The sequence below is a fragment of the Sinocyclocheilus anshuiensis genome, unplaced genomic scaffold, assembly GCF_001515605.1.
Source record: "Sinocyclocheilus anshuiensis isolate Anshui unplaced genomic scaffold, SAMN03320099.WGS_v1.1 scaffold900, whole genome shotgun sequence".
NCBI lineage: Eukaryota > Metazoa > Chordata > Actinopteri > Cypriniformes > Cyprinidae > Sinocyclocheilus > Sinocyclocheilus anshuiensis.
In genome coordinates this window covers 34,564-49,046 of record NW_015552584.1, presented here as the reverse complement: position 1 = coordinate 49,046, position 14,483 = coordinate 34,564, and the positions used below count along the sequence as shown (strand labels likewise).

The 14,483-nt window shown below is 40.1% G+C and overlaps 1 protein-coding gene across 1 annotated transcript in view; it reads right to left on the bottom strand.

Moving 5' to 3' along the window:
- Positions 1 to 469: 469 nt before the first annotated feature.
- The window catches only part of LOC107665421 (integrin alpha-M-like), a 39,861-nt gene continuing 25,847 nt past the window's right edge, over positions 470 to 14,483 (bottom strand). The window contains exon 5 of the mRNA XM_016456294.1: positions 470 to 605. Coding sequence (XP_016311780.1) covers positions 471 to 605 — 135 coding nt within the window. The 3' untranslated portion in view covers position 470. The remainder of the gene's footprint in view (positions 606 to 14,483) is intronic.

The window sequence follows — 14,483 nt, the reverse complement described above, 5'->3', positions numbered from 1 at the left end:
TTAAAAAGCAATGCTGTGCCGTCTATATGGGATCCGACAGGAATGGCACAGCACACTTATGTGAGTGAAAAATATTTGTACTATGTATCACTATTGCTTTGCTAGAGATCGCTTGATATGTCCTTATTATGTGTACGTATCTAACCAAAGTCACAGAAGGCTCCAACGATGAAGGACGTAGCTTGTCAAACAGACACACAGAAAGGTAGTTTACTATGCAAAACTATTATCCAATCATAGCAGTGGGTGTTTACTTCCAAGTCTTCAATGTGGCATGCCTATAACCAAGCGTTTTTCGAGCCGGTCACAAAACCAGGGTGGAAAATAGCCTATTACTTATTGATTTTGATGTTTTTGAATGGAAAAACCACGCGAACATCATAAGTGGACCTCAGACAACAGTATAAAATAATTTTTAAAAAGCCAGTTCATGACCCCTTTAATATTGTGAATGTTGTAAGGTTGCATTATCAGAAAAGTGTTGCAATACCCTGGAAAGCTGGCTTCAGTGTGTCAGCAGCAGTGAAGTGTGGGTTGATCTCCACACACTGACCATTAAGATAGTTAAACCCCTCACATTTATGCTTCAGACGAGGACCACACACCTGGAAGAGAGACAGAGAGTTAAAGAAGAATTTGAGCTTTTAAATTAAGAAAATAATTAATTAACTAATAAAATTAAAATTAGCATTAAAATTAATGAAAAGAATTTACAGGTCAAATAAAGAAAGTATATTGGACAAATCTGCAAACATACAACCTGTAACTGCCGATACTCATGTCACATGCAAAGAGATTAGCCAATCGTTACGATTGGGAGCATTTAACAAGTCTTTGAAGTGGGAAAAAAAAGAGTCAGAGAAAGGATGAAAAATAGCCATCACATAAAATGTGACTAAAATGTGTTTCAATATCAAGGTAACTCACACTGCATCATTTACAGTTCGCTATGGGGAACACCATCAGCATGACCGGTGTCTGAAGCACATGTCTAAACATGACAATAACACTGAACATCTTCGTCTTCAGGGACTGTTTTGTCTGCATTAGCACGTGTGGAGCGGTAAGGAATTTTTCATTCCTATTATGACTAGCACTAGCAAGACATTTTGGAAGTGTATAGATCCGTGTTCTAGTTATTTGACATCTGATGATACACAAACTTTGCATCTTCTGTTTGGGCAAGGAGCAAGCTCCTTAGGGAGCTACTCTGTCCTTGAAAGGGTAGCGTGTACAACCTGTGAGCGTTTCTCTATGAGAAAGTTTGATCTCGTCTGTCCCTCTTCTCGAGGCAGCCATCTGTTCCCTGCAGCTCAGGACCTGCCGCTGCTGAGGCATGGAGGAAATTGAGATCATGGTGCTTTCAGGTGGAGCTGGCTGAGGAATTTGAGATGAGCATGTTCTTTTTGCATTCTTCAGCCGTGGACGTTTTATTTCTTACATTCTCTGATCTGGCAGCCTGATCTGGCAGCTGGTTTCTAGCCATGATGAGCAGGAGATTGCTGAGGAAGATGTTGATTCTGAGTCTTCTACTCAGCCTTCCTGCCCTGCTTATGCGGAGTTGTTGGAGGTTAGGGAGTGGGCCACGTAAAGATTCAATCTACCATGGAAGCACAGCAGGAAAAAAGTCGTTCATGGACGTTTGGACGAGTGTTTCCGTTCTGGGCATAACCGCCTGGTCCCGGTGAGCCTTCCCTTCCTTTGCGATGTCCATACTGAGATCGAGATGGGATGGAAAAAATGTTTTCCTTGCACATCCATCAATTCTAGCATGCAAGTTAAATTACGCTAATATTGAGGGGATGCGTATGGTTATGAGTCGATGGGTTCTATTGAAAAGACACTTGCTAGCTATCTCTCAAGGGGAGAGACATCAACTCTGAAGTCTCCCAGCCTGCCATCCAAGCCCCTTTGACATACATCTCATTTCAATGGCAGGGCATATGCGGCAACAGGTCAGGCTGCGGCCTCTCAGCATATTGTAGCAAGTGCTTCAGGCCTACAAGGCTGACCTGCTGAAGGACCTGGACCAAGGTAAGTGTCTTTCCCCTGCCACGGTATCCGAATTGCGCTGCACCACAGATCATGCCCTCTGGGCCACTAAACAAACAGCTGCTATGATCGGTCGATTGATGGTGGTGATGGTGGTTATGGAAAGGCATCTGTGGGTGAACCTGACTGACATTGGGGTGAAAGATAAGGGCTTTCTCCTCGATGCACCGGTTTCACCTTCTAAGCTTTTCTGGACTTCCTTTGAGATGGCTGTTGAAAAATTTAAGGAGGCAAAGGTGTGATTGGTGGCCTTTAAGACCTTTATACTGCAGAAGTCCAGGTCCATGCCCAAATGACAAGGGGGTCCTGGCCCAACAGGCTACAAGACTCTGGATTGTATGCAAGAACTATATATTTCATTATAGAAATTAAAAAGTATAATTTTAGCATAATAAAAACATTAAAACCAGGACCCATGAATTAAGGATGAAAATTTAATCTCTTCAATAATGTTTCATGAACTTTTTAATAGTTCTACCCCCAGTTTCACAGAAAAGGCTTAAACCTAGTCCCAGACTAAAATGTAAGTCTGAGCTGTTTCAGCTGAAAGAAATTTGCAGTGATTGATCTTATAAGGGACATCGGATGCAAAATTCTCTTTTACATGGTGTGCGAACTTAAATGTGTGTTGGCAGTGTGTGTACACAACCACCCTATAATGATAAAAATCCACCCAGTACTTGTTTTTAAATCCCCACAAATCATAAGCACTTTCTCAGAACAAGCTGTCCACAGATTCTTGGCAAAGTGACGTCACATTGGTACATGCATATATTGGTACATGCCGTTTTCTTCTTTTGTGAGGGGGTTTGGTGCCACGGCATCTTTGTTTCCAGGTGGAACGTTAAAGAACGCAACACACACATCTCCCGGAAATCCTGTATAATTCAACCAATCCGATGACGACTTCAAAACTCCTGAAGTGTTTCCACTTTTGTGTGCTATATGCATCAGACGTTCAGCCAACGGTCCGTGGGTGTGACGTCTGAGGCTGAGACTAGCGGCTGAATGCAAATGGTCATAATTGATGAACAACTATGCACGTGAAAAGACATCAGCAATCCGCCGCCGAGAAAAGAAAAAAAAAAAGAAGAAGATGAAAACGAAGCCCGTGCGTCACTTTCAGGTACATTCATAATCCTGTGAAACTTTTTTGGGTGTTGAGGTTAATAACGTGTTTTAATGTCGGTAATAATTTCACCACCACCAACTCCTCTAATATTCTCTCAGAGTTTCCATGTTCCCTTACGAAAATTAGCCATGGTTTTAACATGACTAAAACAAAAAAAAAATCATGGGTCTTGTAGCCATGGTAACCGCAAATTAGCCATGTTTTTTTTTTTTACTTCAAATAATAATTTACAAAGAAGTATATATAAGATAATATTTTTTGTGGTTATAAAAACAAACCTAAGCCAACAACAGCCTTTAAAATGACTTAAAATGCATTATATAAAAACAATGAGGCAACCCTGCTGAAAAAAAAATAGAACCATCACAGAAAATTGTAATACTATCACAAATGAATCACAAATAAATCACAAATACCATTACAAACATTACAACTTTTAACCATTAAAAATGGTTTTCTGTAGTGTGTTTTGGGACATATTCCATTAGGATTTATTGGTTTTAACAAGCCACCAATAGAAGGTGACCAATTACCAGTAGAGACCAACAGGGTCCATTACAGTATCCATTAAAACCAATACAAGTCCCATTATAACCAGTAAAACCATTACAAATTTTTTTATGGTGTCTGTTTTTTCTTTTTCAACATTACATGTTATTACAAATGCCTGCAATGGGAGCCAAAGGCCTGGTAATTGCTGCTGTCACACTTACAGGACAATCATATCCTTGTTTAATAGGCTATTGACCAAACATTTAATTCAAATATCCACTTAATCTTACATTTTTGGCCACCTTTTTGCTATAGATGACACAGCCTCTATGATTTCTTCAACAAAAACCATGTGGAAATCACAACCCTTACAAAAATTAACCATGGTTTTATTGTAGTAAAACTGCTTAATTTTCTTTTGCGTGGTTTCTGAATGCTTGAGACTATAAAATTAATCAGACAACTCTATTAATATAATAATAGCCATAGGTAACTGTCTAGAGCTACAACTGTAATTTGTAAATAATACAATTTAATTACAATTTATTTATTAGGATTTATTTATTTACTTTTATATTTTATTATTTTGACCCCTATTGTAGGTGTTTTTTTTACTTCCATAATATTTGAGGGAGGGGGCACAACAATACAATCCTGCTTAGGGCACCGATTTGGCCAGCACACTTGGCCCTGATTGTGGCGAAAGAACATTGTTCACCATTCGCATCAAAGGGATGTCAACAACTGATCGAGGTATGCACTTGAAGTATTTTAAAGCTGAAAGAACCACGTTGATGAAGAGTCGCCGTTTTAATGGACTGTTAAATCTGTTAACTTCCTGATGTTGGCGGGCTAAACATCGAGATTTTAAAGAAGAATATCAGCGTGAGCATGCATTCTTGTCTTTAAATATTCCACGACATTGGCAAAGTATAATCAAATAAAATGGATGAGTCAAATGCAACTGAGATAATGGAGAAGAAAAGCCTAAGTGAGGAGGTGTCGAGGCTGCGATCATCCAGATCAGCAAAATTGTGACATGTTACCAGACACTTGAGAATTGTGAATTCTTTAATGGTTGACAAAGAGTATCTGGAGGAAGTTAAAGGCAATATGATTAAGTTTAATGAACTGTTAAAAGATTTCAAGGCCCTGCATGAAACATATGTAGAAATGTTGGAGGAAGAAGATAAAAATGAGGATATCAGAACTTGGTATGAGCCCAGAATGGTACAAATAAACAATTTTCTAGCAGATGTGTCAAAATGGATTAACACTGTAGAAAATCTAGACTCTGTAAACTTGCCAGGTGATACCTCAGATGTAAATTCCTGTGTGCTACCAAAAAATGCAGAAAATGATGATCGTAGTTCTGTGTGCAGCAATAGTTCGAAAGGTTCAAGTAGATTAAGTAGCAAATCAACCAGCTCTGTCCATATTCAAGAAGAAGCAAAAAGAGCAGCACTATATCCAAGGCTGCTACTCTGCAAAAAAGGCATGAGCTGGAGGAACATCAAGAGCTGTTAAGAAAAAGATTGGAAGCTTTAGAAATTCAAGGTGAATTAGAAGCTGCTACAGCAAATATCACTTATCTAAAAAATGCACAAGAATCAATGAGTAATCTTCAATCTGTCACAAGAGAAGATGTGAGTGTACAGTTTGATGATATGGGTGATGTCTTGAACTCTGTGGATAAACGTGCAGCAGATGTTAAACTAAACCCAGATAGCATGCGGATGTGGGCCACTTAAGGCAATGATATATGGCACTGCTGGCCTTATTATGGCCCGGACAAAATGGATGTAAGCCTGAAGTGGCCCATATGTAAAACAGCAAAAATAACCCAAATGTATCAAATCACATGTGGGTCTCTGTAGGTAAAGATGCGGTGTTGACGGCAATGTGTAATCTGAATGTGACCCTAAAGTGGCCCATGTTGTAAACAGTGATTATGGCCCAAATAGTGCCAACAAAATGTGGCCCACCTTAAGCAAAAATGTGGCATTATCGACAAAGGCTAATCAGGGTGTAAACTAAATGTGGTCCACGTATGTTTTAGCAAATGTGGCCGAGGTACATTAAAACGTATCTGGGCCAGTATTGGAGATGGTCCTCACTGCAGAACACAAGATCCAGGGGGCGTGGTTGGATCCAGATCCAACTCCTCCACCTTACATATACCTAAACTATCTCCACCCCCTGATCCCTAAACCCACCCATCACCACCCCTAAACCTACCAATCTCCACCCCCTAGATGTGGATCTAACCACGCCCCCTAGATCTTGTGTTCTGCAGTGAGGGGCTACTGCAGTGTTGGCAAAGATATGGCACAGTGAGCATTGGCTAATCTAGCTGTGAGCCTAAAGTGGCCCACATATGATGACACAAATGTGGCTCAGTTATCCTCAAACGTATCTGGGCCAGTTTTGGCAAAGCTATGTCACAGTAAGCACTGGCTAATGTGGCTGTGAGCCTAAAGTGGCCCACATATGATGACACAAATGTGGCTCAGTTATCCTCAAACGTATCTGGGCCAGTTTTGGCAAAGATATGGCACAGTAAGCACTGGCTAATGTGGCTGTGAATCTAAAGTGGCCAACATATGATGCCACAAAATTGGCCCAGTTATCCTAAAGCATATCTGGGCCAGTTTTGGCAAAGATATGGCACAGTGAGCACTGGCTAATGTAGCTGTGAGCCTAAAGTGGCCTACATATGATGCCACAAATATGGCCCAGTTATTACAACCTTATCTGGGCCATTTTTGGGAAAGATATGGCATGGTAAGCACTGGCTAATGTGGCTGTGAGCCTAAAGTGTCCCACATATGATGTCACAAATGTGGCCCAGTTATCCTCAAACGTATCTGGACCAGTTTTGGCAAAGATATGGCACAGTAAGCACTGGCTAATGTGGCTGTGAGTCTAAAGTGGCCAGCATATGATGCCACAACTGTGGCCCAGTTATCCTAAACCATATCTGGGCCAGTTTTGGCAAAGATATTGCATGGTAAGCACAGGCTAATGTGGCTATGAGTCTAAAGTGGCCCTTAAATGATGCCACAAATGTGGCCCACTTATCCTAACCGTATCTGGGCCAGTTTTGGCAAAGATATGGCACGGTAATCCCTGGCTAATGTGGCTGTGAGCTTAAAGTGGCCATTATATGATGCCACAAATGTTGCCCAGGTATGTTAAAAGATATCTGGGCCAGTTTTGGCAAAGATATGGCTCAGTGAGAATTGACTAATGTGGCTGTGAGCCTAAAGTGGCCCTTATATGATGCTGCAAATGTGGCCCAATTATCCTCAAACATATTTGGACCAGTTTTGGCAAAGACATGGCACAGTGAGCACTGGCTAATGTGGCTGTGAGCCTAAAGTGGCCCGCATATGATGCCGCAAATGTGGCCCGCATATAAAATGACAAATATTGCCCAAATAATTAATAACAATTTGGGCCACTTTTGGCAAATATACGGCACAGTCAGCATTGGTTAATCAGTGTGTAAGCAAACTTGTTCCACATTTGACATGGCAAATATGCCCCATATATTATAAAACAGATGAGGACCACTTCTGGTTGTAACACTTGACATGTGAGGCCACTTCTTGGATGTAACAAATGACACTGGCTAATTGAAATGGAAGCTTGAAATTGTAAATATGGCCTAATAGAATTTGGCTACTTTTAGTAGGACGCAACACAGTTAATTGATGCAGGGTGATCTGGATGCGAGTCTTAAAAAGGCTATATACGCAGCAATTTATTTTTTGAAACGTGCTTTTAATGGCAGTTTTTTAATATGTGTACTGTGCAGCATAAAAACAGAAGTGCACTATAATGATTGTACTCTTACTGTCACGGTTTCTGTTAATTTGGACTTTGTTTTCCTTTTGCGCTGTTTCCCTTGTTGTGTTGATTGTATTATTCTGTTCTGGGGGCTGTTTCATAAAACAAGTTTACCAAATAAGCCAGGTTTATTTATAAAAACGCTAAATTAAAAGTTAAAATCTGCTATCATAAAAATACACTTATATGTAGGATTAAAATTCTACATGTGTCACATTTAATATCCAACAACAAATATTTTAGCAGAATGCATATTTTATTCAGAATTATTCCGCTATTTTTCTATTGCGCTCAGTCTGTTTAGCGCGCATGGGTGCAGCAGTGCTCGTTCACTCACGTAAGCCTCGCCCACTCCTGACAAGCAAAATGGATATATTTGCATGACTTTCTAACATGTACAGATTATATATATACCTGTGACGTGTCAGTTATGCACTGACGAAAAAACAACGTCTCAAATGCATTAAACAACACAAATATATTCGCTGTTTGCCATAGTGGATCGATTTGATCCATGATCGACATTAAGGGCTGCTTAAGAATAAGCGTGCATTATCCATTGGGCTAGGCGGGGCTGAAGCCCCGGGGCCCGAGCAAGGAGGAGGCCCGTGATTGGCTGTGGAGTAGCTTGACGGACATCGGTAGCGCCGATCGCTAAAGCCCCACCACGCCCCTCACTTTTTAGCGCTATTATTTATTTTTTCTGTAAATTCCATGCATTACCATTAGAAATTAAAATGTCACATTTGAATTTGGTTTACCAATCAAATGCATTTATTATATATTTTACTTTTGAACAAACTGTGCACGTAGCCTATCTATCAGGTGATCGCTGCGCCTAATGTCTGCATTTACCTCTCTTCACTTAATTTTTTGGGTGAACTAATCCTCCAAAGCAGCCTAATATAGCTGCTGTTGCTATTTGTGTCAATAATGTAAATTAAACATTAGAAAGAAAATCACTCACTGTCCTTGACTGAATCGCTTTTGTGAAATAATGTATATTGAATTTATGCAGTGAAGACTATTCAGTCTATTTGTAGTCTATTTATTTTATACAATATAATATTTCTTATTCAGTGCTTTAAGTGTTTGTAGGTCAATTTCTTTGTTCTATTGTAATTCATGACTGTTTACTTGTCTTCAGTAAGTTTGTTTTTACTTAGGCTAGTATTTTTTATTATTTTATTTTGTGATATTGGAAATGGTAACAAGAATTATGAAATTGAAATGCATCAAAAATTTTGATTGGATAAAAATCCTATTTTAAGCTAAAATGGATATATTTGCACGACTTTCTAACATTTACAGATGAAGAATATACCTGTGACGTGTCAGTTACGCACTGAGGAAAACACAACGTCTCAAATGCGTTAAACGGCACAAATATATTCGCTGTTTGCCATGCTGGATTGATTTGATCCATGATCGACATTAAGGACTGCGTAAGAATAAGCGTGCACATCAAATTATGTTGACTCATTGAACCTGGATCGAATTAGTGAGATTGCGTGAACTTAAATTGTCGTTTATGAAACCGCTTTAGTCCCGATTGATTTGTTAGGTTATTTCAAGTCAGGCTTTTCTTAGCGTCTTTTATGAAACAGCCCCCAGGTGTGCCTAGTTAATTATCCTTGTTTGGTCTGAGTACTTAAGTTCCTGTATGTTCACTTTGAGTTTGTCTGGTCTTACGTCTACATGTTGCTGTGCTACATTGTGTTTGGATTTACCCTTGTTGGATTAAAGACTTATGATATATAACCTTTCATCTTTGTAGTGCGCTCTTTAACACAGCGTTGCTATGACACTCACAGACTAAGGCTGATTTATACTTCTGCGTCGGACCTACACCGTAGCTTACGCATAGATGCACACCCATACGCCGTAGCCTGACGTGCACCTCTCCAAAAATCTAACAGCGCGTCAATTCTACGCAGACCACAAGCGCTGTGATTGGTCTGCAAGAACCCCTCCCTCCATATGTACTTGAGTTTTGTGTGTGTTTATGTGTACTTATAATTAATATATTTAATATATTTTAATGTTACACCTTCTTATATAAAATAAAACAAAGCAAAGAACAAGTGTATTATCATTTATTATACTACATAGCATTATATATCAGTAGTTGTCCGCAACAAACAATGTTGATCTGCCATGGTACAAGTCCTTGTGCAGATTGAAAGAATGCCATCATCTCCTGTTCCGTTGTTGTCTCCTTTTTGTAGTTTTAAATAATGATTTGATATTTATTTGCCGCCGTCACGGCTATAATGCTTCTTCGACGAGCCGCTTCTTCTTCGGCTTTTGCCGTGGTATTGCGGGTTACACCAGCAAACATGCCCGTGGACACTGCAGACTAGCGGTTTGCATGTGTACTGCACGTTGATGCGGACAACGACGCAGAAGTATAAATGAAAACTGACGCATAGCCTACGGCGTAAAGGCTACGGCGTAGGTCCGACGCAGAAGTATAAATCAGCCTTTACTGTGTAGGTAGAGTCTGAGTGAGACGCATTTAAGTTCAAACTTGTGAAGAACAGTTTTTAAAGTATTGGAATGTGTCTTTGAATATTTATCTGTGACACTTTAATTGCTGCTTGTGCAAAACTTGGGTCGGGATGATTTTATCAAGTAGGACACATTTCTGGAAGTTATTTGAACATTTATGGAGGGCATTTTTTAATTTTTCTTTACAATGTTGAGTATTGTTGATGCATAACTCACTTAAGTCTTAGTGTGGCCCAGATAATGTATATTTATGGTTTATTTAGTTAATTATTAGCTAAAATGTGGCTGTGTAGTGGCCTGCATGTGGACCACTGCCAAAATGCCACCACGCCATGCAGCATGTGGGCCACATGAGGAATGTAGGGAAGACCAGGGTTAGAATAAAAATCAACTGTGGCCCACATTAGGGCCAGTTTTGGTTTATTTGGTTGGCTTACATGCAGCAATGCTAAGGCTTACTTGAGGCCCAGATCTGGCAAACAGAACTGGACTGCCCAAATGCCATTATTCCACGCAGTATGTGGGCCGGAGCAAGGTGTTGGATCTGATTTGGGCCAGTTTTGCTTTATTTGGTTTATTCATGGCTGACATTGGGCCTTCCTTTGGCTTGCCTGTGGCCCAAATTTGGCAAACAGGAGTGGACCGCCCAAGTGCCATTCTTCACAGTATGTGGGCCGGAGCAAGGTGTTGGATCTGGGCCGGATCTGGGCCAGAATTAAAATCAGTGCAATCCTTGCAATATAAGTAATTTATTCACTCTTTTGAACACATGATAGAGAGAAAAACTGAGAATAATCAAGACCGGTGGCAGCTTCTTTTTCAGTACACCAGAGGCCAAGCTCAAAAACTTGTCAAAAGTTGTGAATATATGTCCCCATCTAAAGGTTATGAAACGGCTAAAAAGCTGCTTAAAGAAAACTTTGGAAATTAGTACAAGATATCGTTGCTTATATGGAAAAAGCAAAGTCCTGGTCAGTAATTAAACCTAAAGATTCGAAGGCACTGCAGGATTTTGCAATGTTCCTTAGAGCTTGTTGTACTGCTATGTCAGATATGGATTATATGGAGGAGTTCAATACGATCTCTAACATGAGAAACATCATAATTAAACTCCCGTTCAAGCTCAGGGAGAAGTGCCGCACTGTTGCATATGAGCTGCAAGAGCAACGTGGCTGCAGAGTAAAGATGTTGGATTTAGCTGCATTTATTGAGAAACAAACGCGCATTTCGACTGATCCAGCATTTGGAGACATACAAGGTGCTTCTATTGTGAGAGGAAAGACAAAGTTTCCTGTTAAGTCAGAAACAACTAAAGCATTTGGAAGTAGTTTTGTCACTGGTATTGCTAGCATCCCTAAAACATCCATGCCAGAGGTTACCTGTTTATTTTGCAGCTGTATTCATTCTTTGGAGATGTGTAAACAGTTTGTGAAGAAAAACCACAGAGAAAAGCTAACCTTTTTAAAGGAAAAAGGTGCATGCTTCGGGTGCCTCAACATTGGTCATGTGAGTAAAGAATGCACGAATCGTCTCATTTGCAAGAGGTGCAATCAATCACACCCTAGTGTTTTGCACATTGAACAGCAAGTTAAAAGAGAAAAGCAGGCAGAAAGACAAACTGATGCAATAGGTATTGCATACTGTCACTTCCTGTTTGCTGCTGCCATGTGTTTTGAGTTTGAGCTCCGTCAAGTTAATTCTTTATCATCTATTTTTTATCTTAAAATAAATTTTATACACCATCATTTTTGTTTCTATAACGTGTGAATATATCCCCATAGTATTCTACAACAAAAACAATCAGAGCGCCTTGTTATCACTAGTTTTATTTTGATTTCCCGAGTCCGCTATTAGCATATAGCCCGTTAGCATCGCCAGCGTGGTTGCCACTAATCTCGCTTACATTGCTAATACTCTATTCACACACATTACCATTGTTTTACTCACTGTTACTTGCTTTAATGGCGGATGTGAAATTTATTGCAGCTGCTTTTTCATGATGTAAAAGCATGTCCCACCGCCGCGCGATTTCCCCGTTGATTCTGCTTCGCGATCTGCTCTGAACAACTGAAAGCCCGGCAGACTCAACACGCTGTCCGGAATGGCGTCTTTCAGCCAGGTTTCCGTGAAACACAGAGCAGCAGAGTTTGAAAAATCCTTATTTGTCCGGGAGAACAGAAGGAGTTCGTCCGTTTTGTTGTGTAGAGAGTGGAGATTTGCCAGATGGATGCTTGGCAACGGCGTCCTGAATCCGCGCTGTCTGAGCTTCACGAGTGCGCCGGCTCGCTTCCCCGTCTGCGCGTCCTGAAGCGTTTGATCAGCTCCGCAGCTCCCCCGACAACAATGTCCAGCAAAACATCAGAATAATCAAAAACCGGTGAAAAACAATCCAAGGTTTTTATTTAGCACAGTGGCTAGATTAACAAATAACCAGACGCCACCCAATCTAAATATTCCCTAGTAATAATAGTAATGACTTTATGAATTTCTTCACCAATAAAATAGATAACATCAGAAATACAATAACAAATGTAGATTTTGATGGGTAGGGTGTCAGACAAGTGCCTTGAGTAAGAACAGCATGATCAGCCAGCCGTGCTGTGACACTTAAGCTGTGCGGAGAGGAGGGGGCATTCCACAAGTTAAGACACAACATGCACAAAGACACACATCGAAGTGACTGTTGGTAGGGGTCACGAGATCATTCTACAGGCCTGCTTCAGAATTGGATATCGAGTTTGATCGAATATTTAAAGAGACAGTTCAAAAGTGAAAATGATGTAATTATTTACTCTCATGTCATTCTAAACCTATTGTTCTAGGGGACACATGTTCAGATGACACACCTGAGAAGAGATGATGCCAACCGCTCAGAGGACCTCAGAAGATGCCAACCCTGAAACAACATACAGAACTACCAAATTTTGCTATAACTTTGATTGCATCATATAATAATTGCTGTTAATAGTGTTGATTTTTCTGTACATTTCTGCCATATGTACATTAACTGACAGTCACCACTGATAAGCTACCACTAAATATTGTAGAAACTTAATTTGCTGTAAAGTTGCTTTGCAACGATTTGTATCGTGAAAAGCGCTATACAAATAAACTTGAATTGAATTGAATTGAATTAGTGTCCCCAAAATCTTGTGGGCATATTGGGGCTGGTGACCAAAAATGTATTCTTTCCATTGTTCCTGTCAAAGTTAAGGCTGCAAAGGGAAGTAAAGTGCTGGAGGTGTATGCTCTTCTGGATCCAGGGTCCTCTGCTACCTTCTGCACCGAAAGGCTTCTGTCTCAGCTCAACATTAAGCAATGTCGCCAATGCGAAGTGGAAGAAAGATGAGATTCAAATGTCCTATGAAATGCTGAAAGACTCTTTGCACAAATTTCAAAAGGTTGCTAAGGCTGCAAAGGCGAAATATATATCAGAAAGTATTGGCAAAAACTCACATTGCTCTAGAACACTTTTTTCAACAATTGATTCTGTCTTAAACCCCTCAGTGCAGATTTTTCCGGAGATTTCACCTTCACTATGTGAAAATTTTCTTACGCATTTGTAGACAAAGTTAATAATGCTAAGGCTCAGTTAGCTATTATGGCGAATCCTATTTTAGATCCCATTTTATCCACTACTCAATGGAGTACATTTGAATTGGTTACTATACAGACATGTAGAGAAATCACCTTAAAATTAAAATCGACCTTTTTCCCCTTTGATGTTATTCCATCACGATTTGTTAAAGGGGTCATATGATGCTGCTAAAAATAACATTATTTTGTGTATTTGGTGTAATGAAATGTGTTTATGCAGTTTAAAGTTAAAAAACACGTTATTTTCCACATACTGTACATTATTGTTTCTCCTCTATGCCTTTTTGAAATGCGTCGATTTTTACAAAGCTCATCGGTCTGAAAAGCGAGGTGTGCTGTGATTGGCCAGCTATCCAGTGCGTTGTGATTGGCCAAATACCTCAAGCGTGTGACGGAAATGTTACGCCCCTCACCATACTGTTGATGCCATGACCCGGCCGGAGCAACGAGACAAAAACATGAAAACCATTACAAACGAGGCATTTGTTGCATCCAGTGGGGACATAATTACTGATTATAATGACTTATACTGTCTTTTTACGCGTTGCGTTGCATCGCGACGCGTAAACATAAAACCTTGTCTGCATTTGTGGTCGGAGAAATGACAAACAACAAGTGCTACTCTACACTGCCCAAAACTCGCGTTTGAATCATCAGTGGCAACTGAAAACGTACTTACAGACTGTGAGTCAGAACTTGCCGGCATTGTAGTCTACTCTCCCAGGATCAGTAAACAGTCCTCCATAAAATGTGCTGCACACATCTGGATATTTGGGTTAAACTGTTCTGAAACAGTGTTGTAAATACAACTTTACCACTGATTTGTAGTCGTGTCCTCTTTTGGAAG